General features: G+C 37.2%; 1 protein-coding gene across 1 annotated transcript in view; it reads left to right on the top strand.

The window, feature by feature from the left end:
• PALMD (palmdelphin) overlaps positions 1-19,788 on the top strand; it is a 53,926-nt gene that overhangs the window by 14,224 nt on the left and 19,914 nt on the right. Inside the window, exons 2-3 of the mRNA XM_029228912.1 lie at positions 9,217-9,297; positions 14,401-14,525. Of these exons, the coding sequence (XP_029084745.1) occupies positions 9,217-9,297; positions 14,401-14,525 (206 nt within the window). The remainder of the gene's footprint in view (positions 1-9,216; positions 9,298-14,400; positions 14,526-19,788) is intronic.

Below are 19,788 nucleotides of genomic sequence, written 5' to 3'. Positions count from 1 at the left end.
TGGGTAGTATAGTCATTTTCACAATATTGATTCTTCCAATCCAAGAAAATTGTATATCTCTCCATCTATTTGTATCATCTTTAATTTCTTTCATCACTGTCTTATAGTTTTCTGCATACAGGTCTTTTGTCTCCCTAGGTAGGTTTATTCCTAGGTATTTTATTCTTTTTGTTGCAATGGTAAATGGGAGTGTTTCCTTAATTTCTCTTTCAGATTTTTCATCATTAGTGTATAGGAATGCAAGAGATTTTTGTGCATTAATGTTGTATCCTGCAACTGTACCCAATTCATTGATTAGCTCTAGTAGTTTTCTGGTGGCATTTTTAGGATTCTCTATGTATAGTATCATGTCATCTGCAAAGAGTAAAAGTTTTACTTCTTCTTTTCCATTTGTATTCCTTTTATTTCTTTTTCTTCTCTGATTGCTGTGGATAGAAGTTCCAAGACTATGTTGAATAATAGTGGTGAGAGTGGACATCCTTGTCTTGTTCCTGATCTTAGAGGAAATGCTTTCACTTTTTCACCATTGAGAATGAAGTTTGCTATGGGTTTGTCATATATGGCCTTTATTATGTTAGAGGTAGGTTCCCTCCATGTCCCTTTCTGTAGAGTTTTTATCATAAATGGGTGCTGAATTTTGTCAAAAGCTTTTTCTGCATCTATTGAGATGATCATATGGTTTTTATTCTTCAATTTGTTAATATGGTGTATCACATTGATTGTTTTGCATATATTGAAGAATCCTTGCATTCCTGGAATAAACCCCACTTGATCATGGTGTATGATCCTTTTAATGTGCTGTTGGATTCTGTTTGCTAGTATTTTGTTGAGGATTTTTGCATCTTTGTTCATCAGTGATATTGGCCTGTAGTTTTCTTTCTTTGTGACATCCTTGTCTGGTTTTGGTATCAAGGTGATGGTGGCCTCATAGAATGAGTTTGAGAGTGTTCCTTCCTCTGCAATTTCTTGGAAGAGTTTGAGAAGGATGGGTGTTAGCTCTTCTCTAAATATTTGATAGAATTCATCTGTGAAGCCATCAGGTCCTGGACTTTTGTTTGTTGGAAGATTTTTAATCACAGTTTCAATTTCATTACTTGTGATTGGTCTGTTCATATTTTCTGTTTCTTCCTGGTTCAGTCTTGGAAGGTTATACCTTTCTAAGAATTTGTCCATTTCTTCCAGGTTGTCCATTTTATTGGCATAGAGTTGCTTGTAGTAGTCTCTTAGGATTCTTTGTATTTCTGCAGTGTCTGTTGTAACTTCTCCTTTTTCATTCCTAATTTTATTGATTTGAGTTTTCTCCCTCTTTTTCTTGATGAGTCTGGCTAATGGTTTATCAATTTTGTTTATCTTCTCAAAGAAACAGCTTTTAGTTTTATTAATCTTTGCTATTGTTTCTTTGTTTCTATTTCATTTTTTTCTGCTCTGATCTTTATGATTTCTTTCCTTCTGCTAACCTTGGGTTTTGTTTGTTCTTCTTTCTCTAGTTTCTTTAGGTGTAAGGTTAGATTTTTTATTTGAGATATTTCTTGTTTCTTGAGGTAGGCTTGTGTAGCTATAAACTTCCCTCTTAAAACTGCTTTTGCTGCATCCCACATGTTTTGGGTCATCGTGTTTTCATTGTCATTTGTCTCTAGGTATTTTTTGATTTCCTCTTTGATTTCTTCGCTGATCTCTTGGTTATTTAGTAACATATTGTTTAGCCTCCATGTATTTATTTATTTATTTATTTATTTTTGCCTCTCACTGTTGTGGTCTCTCCCATTTGGGAGCACAGGCTCTCCGGATGCACAGGCTCAGCAGCCATGGCTCACGGGCCCAGCTGCTCCGCAGCATGTGGGATCTTTCCAGACCAGGGTACGAACCCACGTACCCCGCATTGGCAGGCAGGCGGACTCTCAACCACTGCGCCACCAGGGAAGCCCTGTGTTTGTACTTTTTACGTTTTTTTCCCTGTAATTCATTCCTAATCTCATAGTATTGTATTCAGAAAAGATGCTTGATATGATTTCAATTTTCTTAAATTTACTGAGGCTTGATTTGTGGCCCAAGAGGTGATCTATCCTGGAGAATGTTCTGTGCACACTTGAGAAGAAAGTGTAATCTGCTGTTTTTGGATGGAATGTCCTATAAATATCGATTAAATCTATCTGGTCTATTGTGTCATTTCCTGGACTTGGGTGGCTATTTTCTTTCCCATGTTAGGGAAGTTTTCTACTATAATCTCTTCAAATATTTTCTCTGGTCCTTTCTCTCTCTCTTCTCCTTCTGGGACCCCTATAATGTGAATGTTGTTGCATTTAATGTTGTCCCAGAGGTCTCTTAGGCTGCCTTCATTTCTTTTCATTCTTTTTTCTTTATTCTGTTCCATGGCAGTGAGTTCCACCGTTATGTCTTCCAGGTCACTTATCCGTTCTTCTGTCTCAGTTATTCTGCTATTGATTCCTTCTAGTGTAGTTTTCATTTCAGTTAATTGTATTGTTCATCTCTGTTTGTTTTCTCTTTAATTCTTCTAGGTCTTTGTTAAACATTTCTTGCATCTTCTCGATCTTTGCCTCCATTCTTTTTCCGAGGTCCTGGATCATCTTCACTATCATTATTCTGAATTCTTTTTCTGGAAGGTTGCCTATCTCCACTTCATTCAGTTCTTTTTCTGTCGTTTTATCTTGTTCCTTCATCTGGTACATAGCCCTCTGCCCTTTCATTTTGTCTATCTTTCTGTGAATGTGGTTTTTGTTCCACAGGCTGCAGGATTGTAGTTCTTCTTGCTTCTGTTGTCTGCCCTCTGGTAGGGGCTTAGTTTTATTTTTCTGTCCCTTATAGGGCATTGGTTTTTTAAAAAACACATTAAGACAATCACTTTCAAATAAATATTCCTCTCTCTTCACATTTACACAAATTTCCAAAAGAAAAATAATAAGAAATTTTGTCAAAAGTCATACTAAAACCAAGATATACTGAATTCCCATGATCTAGGTTCCTGTGCTCCTCAGTTTCTTTACCTGCATATGGGGGATAAACATGGTCCATACTTCCTAGAGACTTGGGGAAAATTAAATAAATTGATACATTTAAGTGCTCTAAATAGTTCCTGACACATAAAAATCTCTCAATAAATGTTAGCTATTGTTACAACCATCATAGTCATCAGCAGCAGCAGATCTTAAAAAATTAAGCAAAAGAAATAGTCTTAAATGCTTTGTTTTTAATAACTGAATGCTATCTCTTAGACATTCCTTGTCTAAATACAAGACTGTTTAACAATTCATTCTACAACTTTGCCAGGTATTAACCAATACATTCACCAGTCATTAAATATTCATAATTGACCTTTTTCTCTCTTCAAAAAACTGGGTCATTTGCCACTTTCAGCCTTCTGGTGCCTCTTCACTTCACCCAAGATTCCAAGACTACTTGATAATATTTTCCTGTCGTGTCTATAAATTTTTCTGCTCCCTGAAATGGAACCCATTGGAGTCTGAGCAGTTCTGTCTTTAGTGCTTTATATCCTCTTGGGTTTTGATTTCCCTTTAAGCATATTTGTTCTACCCTTTCCAGGATCAAGATTATTCTCCTCAATCAAAAAGAATGGAAGTAAAATAGGAGTGAAGTAGTTCTAGTTTATCTCTGACATGTTGATATTACACTCTGTATCTCAACAGTAGTCCTTTTGCTCTCAACATAACTTAAATATTGAATATATATATATATATATTTACTTGTACACACATGCTTTTTGTGTCCTCAATGTTTTTCACATGCTTCACATCTTGTCAGCCTGAATTTGTACCTTATTTACATATTTGTACATATTTGTACCTATTACAAATGGGTACCACCTGTTTATCTGTATTCTTGGTTTCACGAGCTTTGGGGAAGCTCCCAGTGATATTAAGCTATTTGGTTTTGTTTAGTTCTCTTTTCTTTTTACTTGAGATCATTTTTTAATTGGGTATCAATATTTCCATTAGTAAATTGCCCATACTTCATGATCTATCTTCCTTCTTAAAATGTTTGCCTCTTTTTCAAGAAATTTTTAAAATAATTTTTCAAGAATTTTTTTCAAGAATTTAAAAAATCTACTTTCTTTGAAATGTAGTAAACCTCTAACTATGCTCAGGATTCAATTCTAGGAGCATTGTGTTAGCACATCCCTTTCCTTCAAGGTTATCATTATATACATTTCACCAGGAAGTTTTGCGTTGTTGGTAGTATTTAAATCCAAATAGTAGCTTCTATTATTGTTCTTCTGAGACCTTAAACAGTGAAAATATCAGCAAAGGTAGTCAAGAAGTTACAAGATACTTCTATCAGAATGAATTTGAAACCATTTGCCTAATTGAATTCACAAAGTTCTATTATCAATAATGTCTAATTAATCCCAAAATAAATTTCCATATGGGTTCCCTTCCTCCAATACCTCTTAAATGTAGGTGTTTCATGAAGGCTCTGTCTTTAGCTCTCCTTTACATAAATATGTCTCTTGTCATGCTCTGATGTAGTCTCCTGGCCTCAGCTACCCCTTCCAAAACTCTGGCATCTTTATCTCTAGCTCTGACTTCCCTTCCGATCTAGCTCCATCCAACATTTCAACTACCTGCCAGATTACTCCACCAGGTTGTTCCAAAGACACCTCAACCTTGCTGTGAATCACCATCTTCCCTCCCAAACTCTCTTTCTTCTCCTGAATTTCCTATTTCTATTAGTGATTCTGTTCTCCTCTCAGTTTACCTGGATATAAAAGCCTTATACCCCATTTGACCCCTTCCTCTCCTGCATCCATATGTCATCAGTTGCCAAGTCCTGCTAATTTTAACTCCTTGGTATCTCTGACATCCACACCCTCTGTTACCTCTTGTTCAAGCTCTCTTGATCTTATGTATGAGTTGTAGCCTAACTGATTATCCCTTTCAAGTTGTCCTCCTTCAGTGTCTATAAATCAGGCTATTTTAAACTTCTTAAAACATGGTTTTAATTCTATTATTCCTCTCCCTCTGAAAACCTTTCATTGCTCCCTATCTCAATATGTAAATAAATTCTAAACTCCTTTCCCTGCTTTTTAGTATTCTCTATTAAGGATTTATCCTCATCTCATTTTCTTATTTCATTTCCCTCTACTCTCTGTATGACAACTTGGATTCCAGACTTGCTATTCCAAATAATGTCCCAATTTTCTACAACAGGCCTTTGCTCACAATGAGCTCTAGAGGTGAATGCCCTTCCTCCCCACCACCAGCCCTCCAGCAACTACCCAACATACTCTATTTGGATGCTACTTGAAAGCCTCTCCTAACCAGATCATCTAGAAACAACCACTCCCTTTCGCCCCTCAACTCTCACAAGACCTCACTTGTGCCTTAGTAATGACATTTATCACTTATTTCTTAGACTATAGTTCCTTGCACAAATGATTTTCCTTCTTAAAGACAATGTAACCTCCTTGGTGAAAAGTATCTACTTCTGAATAATTTTCAAACATAGCACAACTCTTAACATCACCTTAGCATAGCATTTATAGAGAAGTCCTTAAGTGCTGAATAAATTAAAAATTATATAACTCAGGATCAATCCTGCCTTCTTGATAGATTCAAGCATTTTAGAATATTAGCTAATCATTAATCAATAATATCTCTAAAATACTCACACTCCTAAGTATTGTGCTTACTTTTATAAAGTATGTGATTGTAGTAATATCAATGAATCATAGATGGTCACAATAGCTTTATAGTTGTACAACTTTACTAAATTAATTTTCAAAACAATTAAGAGCTAGGCTTTTACAGAACTGGAATCTGTGGGTGTCAGCTGCTGAAATATTCCAAGTCAGACAGCTGAAAATCTAGGCAATTGTTCATTGAACAAAACGTCTTTACTAGTTGAACACTGAAGAAGTAAACAGGACTTCTCTGGCGGTGCAGTGGTTAAGAATCCGCCTGCTAATGCAGGGGACACGGGCTCGAGCCCTGGTTGGGGAAGATCCCACATGCCGTGGAGCAACTAAGCCCATGCGCCACAAGCACTGAGCCTGCACTCTGGAGCCCGTGAGCCACAACTACTGAAGCCTGCGCGCCTAGAGCCTGTGCTTGGCAACAAGAGAAGCCACCACAATGAGAAGCCTGCGCACCGCAACGAAGAGTAGCTCCCGCTCGCTGCAATTAGAGAAAGCCCGCGCATAGCGACGAAGACCCAACGCAGTAAAAAATAAAAAATTTATTTTAAAAAAAAGAAGTAAACAGAAATATATGTTATTACGAAGTGAGAGAGTGGCATGGACATATATACACTACCAAATGTAAAATCAATAGCTAGTGGGAAGAAGCCACTTAGCACAGGGAGATCAGCTCGGTGCTTTGTGACCACCTAGAGGGGTGGGATAGGGAGGGTGCGAGGGAGACGCACGAGAGAGGAGATATGGGGATATACGTACATGTATAGCTGATTCACTTTGTTATAAAGCAGAAACTAACACACCACTATAGAGCAAGTATACTCCAATAAAGATGTTGAAAAAAAGAAATATATGTTATTCATAATGGTTAACGGTAATAAATATCTGACGTGCTGGATTATGACAGGTGTATATAGAGATGCTCAAGCTTCTGGGGAAATTCTGGGAAGCAGATGGCATTTCAATAAAAATCCATTTATACCATGATAATTGGGAAGGAAGTAGCTGGCTATGATAACTTTCGGTATACTAGCAATAGAACTACATGTAAAACTTATAATTTATTCTGCCATAATGAAACTAAATTGTTGCCATATATTTTTCAGTAATGCTTATAGATCTTTATGAAATTTGGCAAAAGGATAATAACTTGCTGCTGATGAATATCTTATGAGGAAAAGTACTCCTATCTTTAAATAGAGTCATGCCCATAACATTATAAAATTACCTTCTTAACTTCCTAGACTGATATGAGACAGGCATCACATTACCTCTGAGTGACAAAACATGGGTATTCCTTAGCAACCCTTCGATAAGCATCGTGTTGCCAAAACACTTAGACGCCCTGCCTCTACCCACAGCTTTCATTACCTTATCACTAACCTCAGGATGAAACAAACAACCCAAACTGGTTACCGGCAGTGGTGGGGAAGCGTTGCTGGGTTCAGCAGCCACAGTCACACATACATAACGTGATCTTTTCTATGGGCTGTCCACGGAGAGAGATGGGCGGTTGCATACCAGCATGCAGGGAACTAAAAACGTGCTCCTTTCTAATGAGGGGCCCTCCTCCGGCACTGGTTGTGCTGGCCTCCAGACCTCAGTACTTCCCGATAGACAGGGCAATGGGGAAGGTGTGAGAAGCTGGACTAATTTCCCACTCAGGGAAATGGTATAGTGAATTGGCTAAGAGGCTGAACTCAGATTGCCTGACTTCAAATCCTGGCTCTGCCACTTACTAGTTGTGAGAACCTGGACTGGTTAGTTAATCTCCAGAAACTTCCATTTCCTCTTCTATAAAATGAAAATACTACAATATCTCTTTGTTATCATGACTATTAAGTGTAATATTATTATATCTCTGTTATTATGACTATTAAGTTAAATAGTGCCTGAAAAATACTTACCAAAATGTTTGGCACAATAAGTTTAAAATATTACCAACATTTGCTCGGTAACAGTTTTGAGATATAATGGAGAACTGACTCACAGAGGTCTTCATAGTTTTTATTCCTAATGACCAGATTTCATCCAAACAAACAAGTGAATCTGAATATCGATGCGTGTTGCCTAGCTCTTTTTTTTTTCCAAAAGAGCTGTTTATGAAAGTTAAAAAACAATACAGGCAGGGTCATATACACTTCTTACACACAAAGAGAAACATGACATAAATTTGGACAGCAATGTATTTTCAAATGAATGCTGTTACATTCAACAAATATACCTGAACTTATGCATCAACAAGGAGATTTACCTTCAAAAGAGTCACATCAGGAAGCCATGCACTTGTTTCAATAATGCTGCCAAATATTTTTGGAACTCTTCCTTCTAAATTACCTCCTGAGCCTGCTTCAAATTCTTTTAGATGTCTTCATTGGAAACAAATGTTTACCTTTGGGAGTTTTCAATTTTGAAAGCAGATTTAAAAACAACTCATAAATAAGATGGAGGATAATGTCACCTCTGGTCAAAAAATAAGGAAATAAGGGCCTTTTTGCATGGCTTATAAAACATCTCAAACAACTCCAGACAGGGAATCTCTAAAACATTTCAGACCAATGGAACCATTATCAGAATTAGTGTGTTGCTTTCTGTGTAATTAACAGATTACATGTTTATTTACTTAATTGTATTAAACAAATACTTGTAGAGCACTATGTGTCAAGCACTGTTCTAGGAGCCTTTGCATATATTAGCTAATTTAATGCTCATCTTATGAGGTAGATGCCCTTATTACTTCCATTTTACAGATGAGGTAATGAGGCACAAAGTTAAGGGTTTTGTCCCAGGACACACAGCTAGTTAATGGCAGAGCCAGAAATTGAAACCAGGCTTTCTATATAGTATAGAGGCTATATTTTCTAAAAAGTACAACTTCTGTGTATAGATAGTTATTCTATCTGGGATTTTAAGGTATTGCAATTTAAACTTGGTGAAAGATACTATACCTCTCCATGAATTTTTTTAACCTCTGCTAGAAGCCCTCTTAGTGTTAACATGCATTATCTGATCCTTCTTTTTTCTCTCTCTCTCGGCCCATAGCAAGGTTTACAGGAGGAAACAGTCTCACTTTCTAGTTTCCTCGTGTTCTATCACTCTGTAGGCTATCCTGTTTTCCCACATAAGCAGATCTTTTACCCAGCAGTTTCTTCAGCCTTATGTCAGGAACAGTCTCTCTCCTCACAATGTTTCCTCATGCCTATTTCAAAACTCCCTCCTTAAAATTCACATTTTCCATTGCATCTCTAAGGAGCTCAATCTTGTTAGACTTAATGGGGAAGATAGAAAAGATGAGGGAGGAAGGAAAGACATTAAAATATTTTTAAATTCTCTTTGAAAAAGCACCTTATATCATTTTCCATCAGTAAAATGCTTTGAATGTCTCACTTTGCTCTCCTTTGCCTTGAAATAGGAGTTTCCAAAGCAGCTTCATACCAATGCCAAGAGCATACCACTGGCCAGCCATTCGATAATGACAACATCCCCAAGGAAACATACTTAAGCAAATTGAAAATAAATAGATTATGCTGGAAAACTTTTTATTTCAGGATAAAAGAAAAATACAGGAAGAAATCTCACAGAAGCGTTTGAAAATAGAGGAAGAAAAACTAAAGCACCAGCATTTGAAGGTAACTTATGACTTTAATTTCATTTCAATGATTTTGCATTCAAATATTCTAATTGCACTCAAATTTCAGTAGTAAAGATGCTTTAGGAAGGAAAAAAATTCCAACAGTTATACTAACACCCTAATAACCATAAGGGAAGCCAATAAGCTAGTAATATTTGCATATGAGACTAATACCTCCTGGCAAACATGTGGAAAATTGAAAACATGGTTTTATTACTTTTACCCTTTATTACTGAATTTCCTCACTTTCTTGGGTAACCTTGAGAATTCAGTCTTGATAGTTTGGCCCTGAATACAGTCTTGCTTAACATCCCTTGGGAGTGGATCCAGCTGGGAAGTCCGTTTTGAAATCAATGAAAAGCCAGCCCTTACCCAGGGCATGCAAAGCAGACAGTGTCTGGCCTGCTCAAGGATGCTCGTATTTAAAAGCTCAGTGCAATGAATTCAATGTTGTTTGAGTGTGGTTCAAGGTTCTGTTTTATTTTGTTTTGACAGAACATGAGATCATAACCAAAAGTAAACCTCCATTTTTAAAATCAGACTTTACATCTTTCATGGGTGTGGTCATTTTGTAATTTAAGCACACTGAGTCTCACATTTTATTATGTAGCTTAGTCATAGGGTGCAACCAAATGACAAACAGGAGCTCCTTGTGAACAGGCCCAAGCAGGAAACTACTTACCTGGCAGGGCTTCTATCGATAGATGTAATAAATCCCTCAGTGAAACAATGCCGCACACTCGTGGGGTCTACAATCTTTTGGTAAACTTGCCGAATTCAGCTAAGTCCATCTTTCTGATGGATCAAGTAACCACCTCTTGAGAGAAAAAAGACACAGGTTAGGATTCCAATTAGCCTCAGTTCTCTGGATTCTGTTTGCTTCTTTGCTCCTATACAAATTGACGTTTCCAATGTTTGATGAATAATTTCAATATGTAGTCAGCCTACTATCCTTACAGTTTGTCACATTGAATTTACGTGAGTAGGAGACATAGCCAAGAAATGCCGTGTGTACTCCCAGAAAAATCAATGAAATAACAAATTTTACCAAGTCATTTTAATACAAGTCAAATGAAGTCAAAAGCAAGTCTACAACAATTTTTGAGATAGGCAATTTCTAACTCCCAAATCTCTCTCTCTCTCTCTCTCTTTCACACACAAACATACACACACACACACACACACACACAATTTGGATCTCACAGTGAACTAATTACTGCTTCTGAGTAATTGCTATCCTTGCAGAATGAGTAGCCAAACAACATTAGAGTTCACAGTAGAAAAAATGTTTTATATATCCTCTCTGTTCATTCTAGGAAGTAAGTTTCACACAGGAAAATTCTAACACACTGAGACGTCCATTTCTGAAGTGACACCTCATTTCAATACTCAACAAAAACAGTCCGAAAAGTAATATATACTGTTCCCTATAGGTTTGCTTTCTGGATCCCAGAAGACCTCTTCTAATCCAATCCAGTCAAAGCATGTATCATGCTTTGGACTGCAGTACACAGTTGTGCAGAATGGTATACTGCGTAAAGTTACCTGAGACAGGGGGGTGCTGAAATCCTGCCCATACTCCCTTGGAACAGTGCACTCTGGCACAGGGCTGCTTCTGTCTGGAGGACAAAGTTTCTTTCTCTCTGCACAAAAGTGCTGTCCACCTTCCCAAGCTGTGCACTGACCTGAAGGAGTAGGAGTAGGGAACTGTACCTTTTCCTAATTTGCATATTAATGCCTTAGAGACTAGCAGTGGCCTTGAGAGTTGTAGCCCTTCTGCTTGCAACCTACTGGGAAATTCAAGGTTAAGTAAATAATTAGTACAAGTTAAAGGATGATTTTTTTTAATTTAAGCATAAGTGTAAGCATTAGTAATTCTTTAATCTGGGGTGGCCAAAAAAAGTTCTGTTAAAGGTGTGGGATTTAACCTGAGTCTTAACTGATAAGTAGAAAACCTTCAGTCAATAAACATTTATTAAGCACCTATTATGTGCAAGGTACTAAGCTGGACATGAAGAATATAAAATAAGTTTGATCTGTGCCCTTAAATGGTAACTGACACATAAACTTATAATGACATTTATACTGTGATGAACACTATATTCAAGGCATCAACTGCAAAGGGAACATAGAGGAGAGAATGGCTGTTTCAGTAAGTACATTCTTCCAAGCTCTGCAGAAAATGGTTGGCTATTCCAACAGCAACTAGGCACAATTCCAAAATAGGGTTCAAAAATGTGCAGAAGTGTTCTAAAAATTGATTCCAAAATATCTTCACCAAGTCAAAAAGCTCTGTTGGCTTCTGAAATTACCAGCCTTTCTTTTTATTTTCTTCTTCATCCATTTGTCTCCATTCCAGTGACTATCCTCACCACTTTCCCGATTGCAAATTATTTCATTACATGTCAATGACTCACTTTGAACAACACAAACGTAAATATTTACAAAGTGCTCCTTCTGTGTGAGCAGTACACACACTTCAAAATAGTTGTGGTAACTCACTCTAATATCCTTTAGCTCTGGAACCTGACATTCATACCAATGACATCCTGGAAAGGGAGTTTCCACGGCCATTAACAGCATTCTCACATTCAAACATTCTGAGACTTGTCCACTCTTGATCTTTTTGCCTAGTACTCAACCTAGAAAACTTTTCTGGAAGTCCATTTAAAACATGGTATGAAAAACTAATTTATTCTTAACGTCTCCTGTAACTGCTGTGCAGAATATAGAAGTGTTTCAAGAAAATCTTTCCCTAAAAGACTGCCAAAAGATCTACTACCTGCGTATCACTTATATTTTTATTTAGTTACTATGGCTTTTGATTCTGAATGTCATTGCTGTGAAATAGATTTTATTCTATTCCTCAATCTCATAGACTAAAGCATAAGTCTAAACTGTGACATAAAAGCAAAATAACTGTCTTGTGGTTACCACAATATGTGATTATACCATATCATTCTGATTGTACATCTAAATTATATATTTTATATTTAGAGGCAAAAAGTTCTCTGCCAGAGTTAAATGACAATTCCTGAACTATGAACAGAGCTTATAAGGCTAAAATTAAAATTATTCTTAGTCCTAACCAGACTAAGAACCAAGAATGAAGCCCCAAGATAACATAATTATGTCACAGGAGCCATTCTCCACCCTCTACAACTCAGCATCATAAGACCATCCCAACTGAGTGTTTCTTCCAGTGATATGGATGTAATTGACTGAAACTATCCTTGCAGGTGGTTTGTAAGAACTGTAATTTACTTTGATGGATGTCATCTATATTCTTTACTGTGCATTAGCTATCATCATATTCCATCAATAAAAATAAACTGAAATCAAGGTAAATTCTTAAATGCTGATATATTGAGATTTTCTTGGCATATTATCAGGAAATGAATGTTGACCTTTATTAATAATATTTACTGTGTCTGTGGGAACACATTTTTACAAACAACTGAACAGCTATAATTAAGGGAAAAGATAACATTGTGGGAAGGAATCTGGCTACAAACTGGAATAATACAAACTGCTTTTATGGGGTGTGTTGTCCACATGAAATTTCTTGAAACTCTGAAAAAAACCAACACAAATATGATGATCTGGGTTGAGATAATTACTGACTTAATCTAGTGGTTTTCAAACTGTGTCCTGTGCATCTGTAGGCTTCCAGGCCCCCTCATTGCTTCAACTAGAGCAGGCCACATTTCATCTATTCTACAAGTTATAATTCCAAATAACATTTATTTGTAATCAGTGTAATATTTTTAATGATTTGAAAAAAAATTGCCTTAGTTAAAATAAACTTCCTTTGGTAATTATCTAGCCCAATCAACCTTATTTAAATTTATTTTAAATTCAGAGGTATTTACATTCCAGTTGTATTAATTCTGTTTTAAAAAACAAGCATGTTTTTTAAAAAAGACAAATATTCCTCTTACTTGCTTTCATTCTAATCATGGTGTTAGAGAGAGAAGTGTCAAAAAAATAAGGAAAATTCCCATTCTTCTCTTCTCACCATTTTAGAAACAGTAAATTCCCAGGGAATAGTTATTGAACAAATAATTTACAAAGGTAGATAGATATATAGTGACAGTACTTTTCTTCAGGAAGAAAAGAAGAAACTCAAACACTTTGAAAATAATATCTAACAGTTTTCCCTTGAGACACAGACAGGATGCTAGCTAAAGCCCCCTGAAGTTTACAGGTCTTCTTCATTTGCTTTGTCTTCTTAGGCTTAAGTCCAGGAATGTAATTATTTCATGCAAATTCGAGGGCATTTTTTTTCCACCTGATGAAACATAAATCTTTTTTGTTTTATTAAAGTTGATAAAAATTCAACTCACAAATATTTAGACAGATCGGTGAACTTTATGTATCATATGATTGGGACGAGTAGGGAGCTGAACGTAAAGGATATCTAGAACCAAGGAGGCTCTCAGAAGAAAGAAGGGGTACTGGGTAGGCAAAACAATAAATGTCAACCACAGAGCCTAAGACTGTCATTGAATTAGTTTAAGATACAATAGCAATCTCTTGTTTTGCCCACCATTCCAATTAATCCCACAAAAGATTTTATTTTTTCTTGGAGGGGTCACTATGTACTGTCACTGGGATGAATAGCAAATGGCTTCAAGGAGCTTGTTACTTTGACACAGATATACACCCATCAACCCAACAAATCATAGTAAGGCATCATCATGATGAGGTCCCTACATGACTGTTAAAAATACAGTAAATATACAGTATAGGTAAACATACACTGCTGTGTGATTCTGAAGAAGGAGAGTTGCCTGGGGGTGAAGTGAGGCTGGGGGTGGGGTGGGGGAAGATGCAGAGGTAGGACAGAGATTTCATAGAGAAGGAGGACCTGAACTAGACCTTAGGATATACATAGGATTCAGATACATAAACCCTGGCTTTAGAAGGGGGTCAAGAAGGGTGCAAAGTAGGAAACTATCAAATTTATTCAGGCAAGACAGTGAGAGAAAACAATTTCTCTTTAATATTTCCACCATTGAAATTAATAAGATTTGAAAGCATTCAGATTTTGGAATTTTCGATTGATATAAGAACATATATTTATGTTTCCTGATATCAGAAAAAGGCCTTGAGGGAGAAATGGCTTCTAGATGGAATCAGCAGTGGAAAAGAACAGGAAGAGATGAAGAAACAAAATCAACAAGACCAACACCAGATCCAGGTTCTAGAACAAAGTATCCTCAGGTATGGCCCTCTCTGAGATACTCCACAACTACCTTTATTTTGACTTTGTCCCATGTTGAATATATACAGGCCATTCTCCTTTTTAGGGGCACAATCAGATCTTCCATTTGGATTTCTAAGACTAAGAAAACACACCAGAAAGCAACAACAGAAATTTTGCTGTAAAGGTCCCCAAAACATAGCAACACGAGACTCATTTTTAAAATACATATGGGTGGGGCTTCCCTGGTGGCGCAGTGGTTGAGAGTCCGCCTGCCAATGCAGGGGACACGGGTTCGTGCCCCGGTCCGGGAAGATCCCACATGCCGCGGAGCGTCTAGGCCCGTGAGCCATGGCCGCTGAGCCTGCGCGTCCGGAGCCTGTGCTCCGCAACGGGAGAGGCAACAACAGTGAGAGGCCCGCGTATTGCAAAAAAAATAAAATAAAAAATAAAATAAAATAAAATATGTATGGGTGACTTACCCATAGCTCTCTGAGCCCATTTCCTCATCTACAAAATGGTAGTAACAATATCTGTCTTTCAGAGTTGTTGAACAGATTAATAAATGCATGTACTAAACTACTAGCACCTACCTGGCATTTGGCAAGAGAGCAAAAGCAGTTCTTCACTGCCTCAACCCCCTCTCTCATCTTAGGACAGGTGACAGTTATAAGAGTGTGTGCATACTCTCCCCCCATCACACCTCTTCCCAGGCCCTCCTTAGCCTCAGCCATGATATTTTGGAAGAGAAGACACTGTAGGACTACTTCACTAACATTTTCTCTCTTCTACTTCTCTGATTGGTCACAGGGGTTGATTTCACTTCTCAGTGTCCTTTCCTGACCATCAAACACAATTAGTACAGACTCAGCAACTTCGGATATAGCAAGTAAAGTTTTTTAATTGCCTTGGCTTAAAATGAGGTGCTGGACCTGAAAAAAATTGGAAAGCTCAAATATAAGATAGGATTATTAATATTATCACAAAGTATAGATAGCACAGAAGAAAAAGGTGTGAGAAATGTCAGAATCATTTTCTAGCCCACACATGGAAAAAAGATGGAATTTTTTGTGGTATAATAATGACAATAATTTAAAGCCTACACATCTTTGAAACATAGGTAACTTTCAAAGCCTCACTCACTGCAAATTTGTTATCTTTTGTGAGGACCATAGGAAAGACCGGGAAGATAAAAATATCCAATAGCTGTGCTATGACCACATTTTGTCCATACTCACCACACTATGTAAACAGATTGCATTAGGCCTTAAACTGACAACATGGAAAAAAAAAAACAGCTTTCTTTTTGCAACTGATTTTTATTTTACTAGCTTAATTTCATACACTTGTATATTTAATAGCTAAAATCATTGACTGCTCATTCTTATTTAGATGTTTTTAAATTAACCATTCTTTTAAAGTTACATTTTATAACTGAAATGTTTATATTTATAAACTCCTCAGTTGTTTGTTCAAAGATATGAACTGCTGCTGAATGGAAGATAGTAAATACTTTTAAAATAACTCAATAAATCAACTCTACAGTTTGGAAAACTTGATTATTTGTAAGGCATCCCTTAGCAAAAGCTTCCTAACAAAGTCTGGTTTAGCTGAAGATTGCTTTCCTCACCCTTCCACACACAATCCTTATCTCTCAAGGAGCTCTGAATTTAATCCCTGTAAACCCTTGCCCTGCACAGACACCTCCTTTCTTCCCCCTCAGAGCCCCTTCTTTGGAGTCTTTCCACATACTGAACACCTACAACTTTCTCTGCATCTGATGATAAATGAAGTAGTTACATATACTCAAAGTCCATTAACGAGTCTGGGCTGCTTTCTGAGTAATCCAAGAGAATTTACTAGGACTATACTGATTGCTTTCAGGCCTTGCCTGAATGCTCTGAGAATCACATAAGCTTCTAGGAGTTTTGGTAGTGGCTTGCCTAGTTAGGGCTCCTATGTGACGAAAGAGAGAGAAAAAGAGGGAGGGAGGGAGGGAGGAAGGAAGGGACAAAGGGAGGAAGAAAGAAGAACAAAAACAAGGAAGAGGAGGAAACCTATTTGCTGAGCCATATTATGCACCAGGCACTTTGCATATATCATCCCATTGAATCTCCATAACCCTATAAGGCAGGTGTTATGATCTTCACTTTTTGCAGAGAGATTAAAGAATTCACACTGTTAGGAAGTGGCAGATCAGAGACTACTTAATTTGACTATCCAATGCTGCCTATAAAATAATGGCACACAGCAACCTCTGTGGACTGAAAATTCATTATCTTGTAAGAAGTCTTTGAAGCATGTTCTGTCCCTTGGTTCTGCTTTCTCCAAACAGCCTTTACCACAATCAGGATCTTCTTCCACGTCCAATTAATGTCTTTGTTAAACTATCAATTAAATGTCTATTCATTACCCAATTTCTGGCATCTCACTGCGACTTTATTTTAGATATTTAGGATGTCATTAACCCATCAGTGCTCCTTTATTAACACCAAACGATTTTAATCCCCAAATATAAATAATAATAACAGTAATGGTTCATTTTTAAATGGCCTTGTGCAATTTACAAAGCAGTTGCACTTCCATTAAGTCATTTATTACTCACAGCAACCCTAGAAAGAAAGCATCAACACCTCCATTTCATAGATGAAGAAATACGCTCAAAGAGGATAAGGGACTTCATTAAGATCACAGAGCCAGTAAAGGATAGATTTGGGTCTCAAAGTGAGTCAAATTCAGTGCTCTCCAGCTGTAAAATTAATAGAGAGCTATAGGTGTCAATGCTCTGGAAGTAGTAAAATACCTGACACCTAACAGCAAACTGCATTGTTAAAGGAGTAGTCCTAAAAAGACGTATTTGCAAAGAGCTAGTAAAGAATTTGCACCATCATGACCCATAAAGGCATGTTTATCTCATTAAAAATGTGCAGGGAACAGAACATTCTAAAGCAACATACGGAGACAAAAAATAACTGTGCATTGTCAGTATTAAGCAGCCTCCACTACTGCCTGGCATTATAGAAATCACGTTGCCAAAGCAGCTTTACCTGATAACTGAACATTTTTTTCTCAGATATTTCTAAAGCTGCTAAATAGTCAGGTACATGTTTTTAAATTCATTCTTTTTCAGAAACAACTACCCACAGTGCTTAAGAAGCTTTTATTACCAGCTAAATACAGTGCATTTTCCTGTAAGCTCTGAATGGCAACCAAGCCAACTGATGAGGTTGAAGTAGGCAGAGCCATCCTCCTTCCCTAAGCAGAGAAAGTATCCCAATCCCTGAATGTGATTTATCACCCTACTTAGGTGCTTGCTCAAGGGTAACATTTGCCATCTGCCAGGCCTCTCAGCTACAGGATAAGATTTTAATAGGCACATCAAAATAGAAATGTTGCTATTACCTCAGAGTCTGTAGCAAGGCCAGACTGCCCATGAAGTTTGCATTCCTTTTACTTCCACGGTTTCATGCAATGAACTGAAAGAGCATGGTCTTTGTCATTCAAATCCCTGTTCTGCCGACCATAGTTCATAAGCCTAGCCATGTTCTTTCATCTCTTTGGGCCTCAATTTCCTTGTCTGTAATAGTGGACCATCATAAGTCACTTCACGGGACTGGGATGAGTGAAACAACTTCATGAGTGCCTGACACGTGGTAGGTGTTCAGAAAACATTAGATACTATTTCTTATAAGGAATCAAAAATAATTAAAAGAAGGACACTGCCTAGAGCTTTATCTGGAGATTTTCATCTTTTGGCTAAGAACTCTCATTTCTTTATGCTAGTACAAAGAATCTTTTTCTTTGAGTAATCTTAGGTTATCCCCCAACTAAGATTCTTTCCATATGGAAAATAACTGATGGATTTTCTTTACGGTTTGAAGACTAAACTGTTAATAATATCAGTTAATTTTTACAGAGCATTTGTTGTAGACCAGGCACTGTACTAAGCACTTCATATATATTATTTCGTGAATTCTCACAACCATCTTATGAGGGAGATAACATTTAACAGGTGAGAAAACTGACATTTATAGAGGCTAATTTGCCCCATGTCATACAGCTAAAAAATTAAGAGCCAGAATTTAAAATAGAATTAAAAGTCCTAATCATAAAAATAAATTGTGTCTTGGATCCATAGCAAAATTTTACAAAAGTTAAATCCTACAAAAGCTATCCTCTACATCATTTTTAATTTCCAATCCATGCTATCATTTCACTTTTATATGCATCATTTTATAGAGACATTCATGTGATTCTTTATCATATTAAAAACACTCAGAGTTTCCCTGACTCACACATAACCTTTAAGTAAAGTAGGTCTTCATATTTATCCTCTCATTTTTCCTTTCAAAGAGAGGCAACATTTCAGAAACTAAGTGGGTTTCCACAGTTCTTGTTTCTGAGTCACACGTTAGCTCTGGAACAATATTAGTGAGCACTTTGACTTGTGCCCTGATTAATACCTTAGGAGAAGACATTCCCAGGGGGAAAACTCTATTGAACATCTTCTGAATCACTTTGCTCAAATTAGAGTTTCAATTTGCCTCCCAAATGAGCCCTGCTCTTAGTGTGACCACTGAACCCTTTACTTCCTGATTGTAGGCACAGGTGCAAATCCAGCACTGACTTCTCAATCCAAATATCCATGCGTACAGATTTATAGGCTGAATTAGAAATCCTGTTATATCACTTCTGCTGCTTTCCTCCATCCAATACCTACCCTCAAAAGACACCCCAAGCACCCTAAGAAGTGTCCAAGTGTCATTCACTTGCTAGGTTCCTCTTTGCTATCTAGCTACCCTGCAGTTCTCCATGACTCCCTCTGCCAAACTGCCTTGCATCAAGCTCCCTTCCACATACTAGCTACTTTTTGTACTGTGTCCAAAGACCTCTGACTTCAATTGGAGTACACAGAGTGCCTGGAAGAAATGTCATAAGCTTAAAATGCAAAAGGTTAACTGCCAAGGAGAATGATGCAAATATACTGCATTCCCTTTGAGAAGGATTATCTACTTCTGATTAAATGTTCCCTAGTAACATTTAATATTCCAAAGTACCCTTCTGACCATCTGCCTTTCTTTAATGCACTTTCATTCATCTCCAAATAGGCAGAAACTGCCTTCCACGTATCGTACTCAGGGGAAGGTGCATGTGAAGCTTGGATTTCTATGTGATCGAATGTCATGAGAAAAGCTGGATAGTGGGCTGTTATAGCAGCTATAGCTGACTCACATCACTTAAGGGAAATCCCTCCACAAGTGGAGATGGACAACTAGAAAATGC

The sequence above is a fragment of the Monodon monoceros genome, unplaced genomic scaffold (assembly GCF_005190385.1).
Source record: "Monodon monoceros isolate NGI ecotype Baffin Bay Population unplaced genomic scaffold, NGI_Narwhal_1 Super_Scaffold_18, whole genome shotgun sequence".
NCBI lineage: Eukaryota > Metazoa > Chordata > Mammalia > Artiodactyla > Monodontidae > Monodon > Monodon monoceros.
This window is presented reverse-complemented; position numbering and strand designations above follow the sequence as displayed.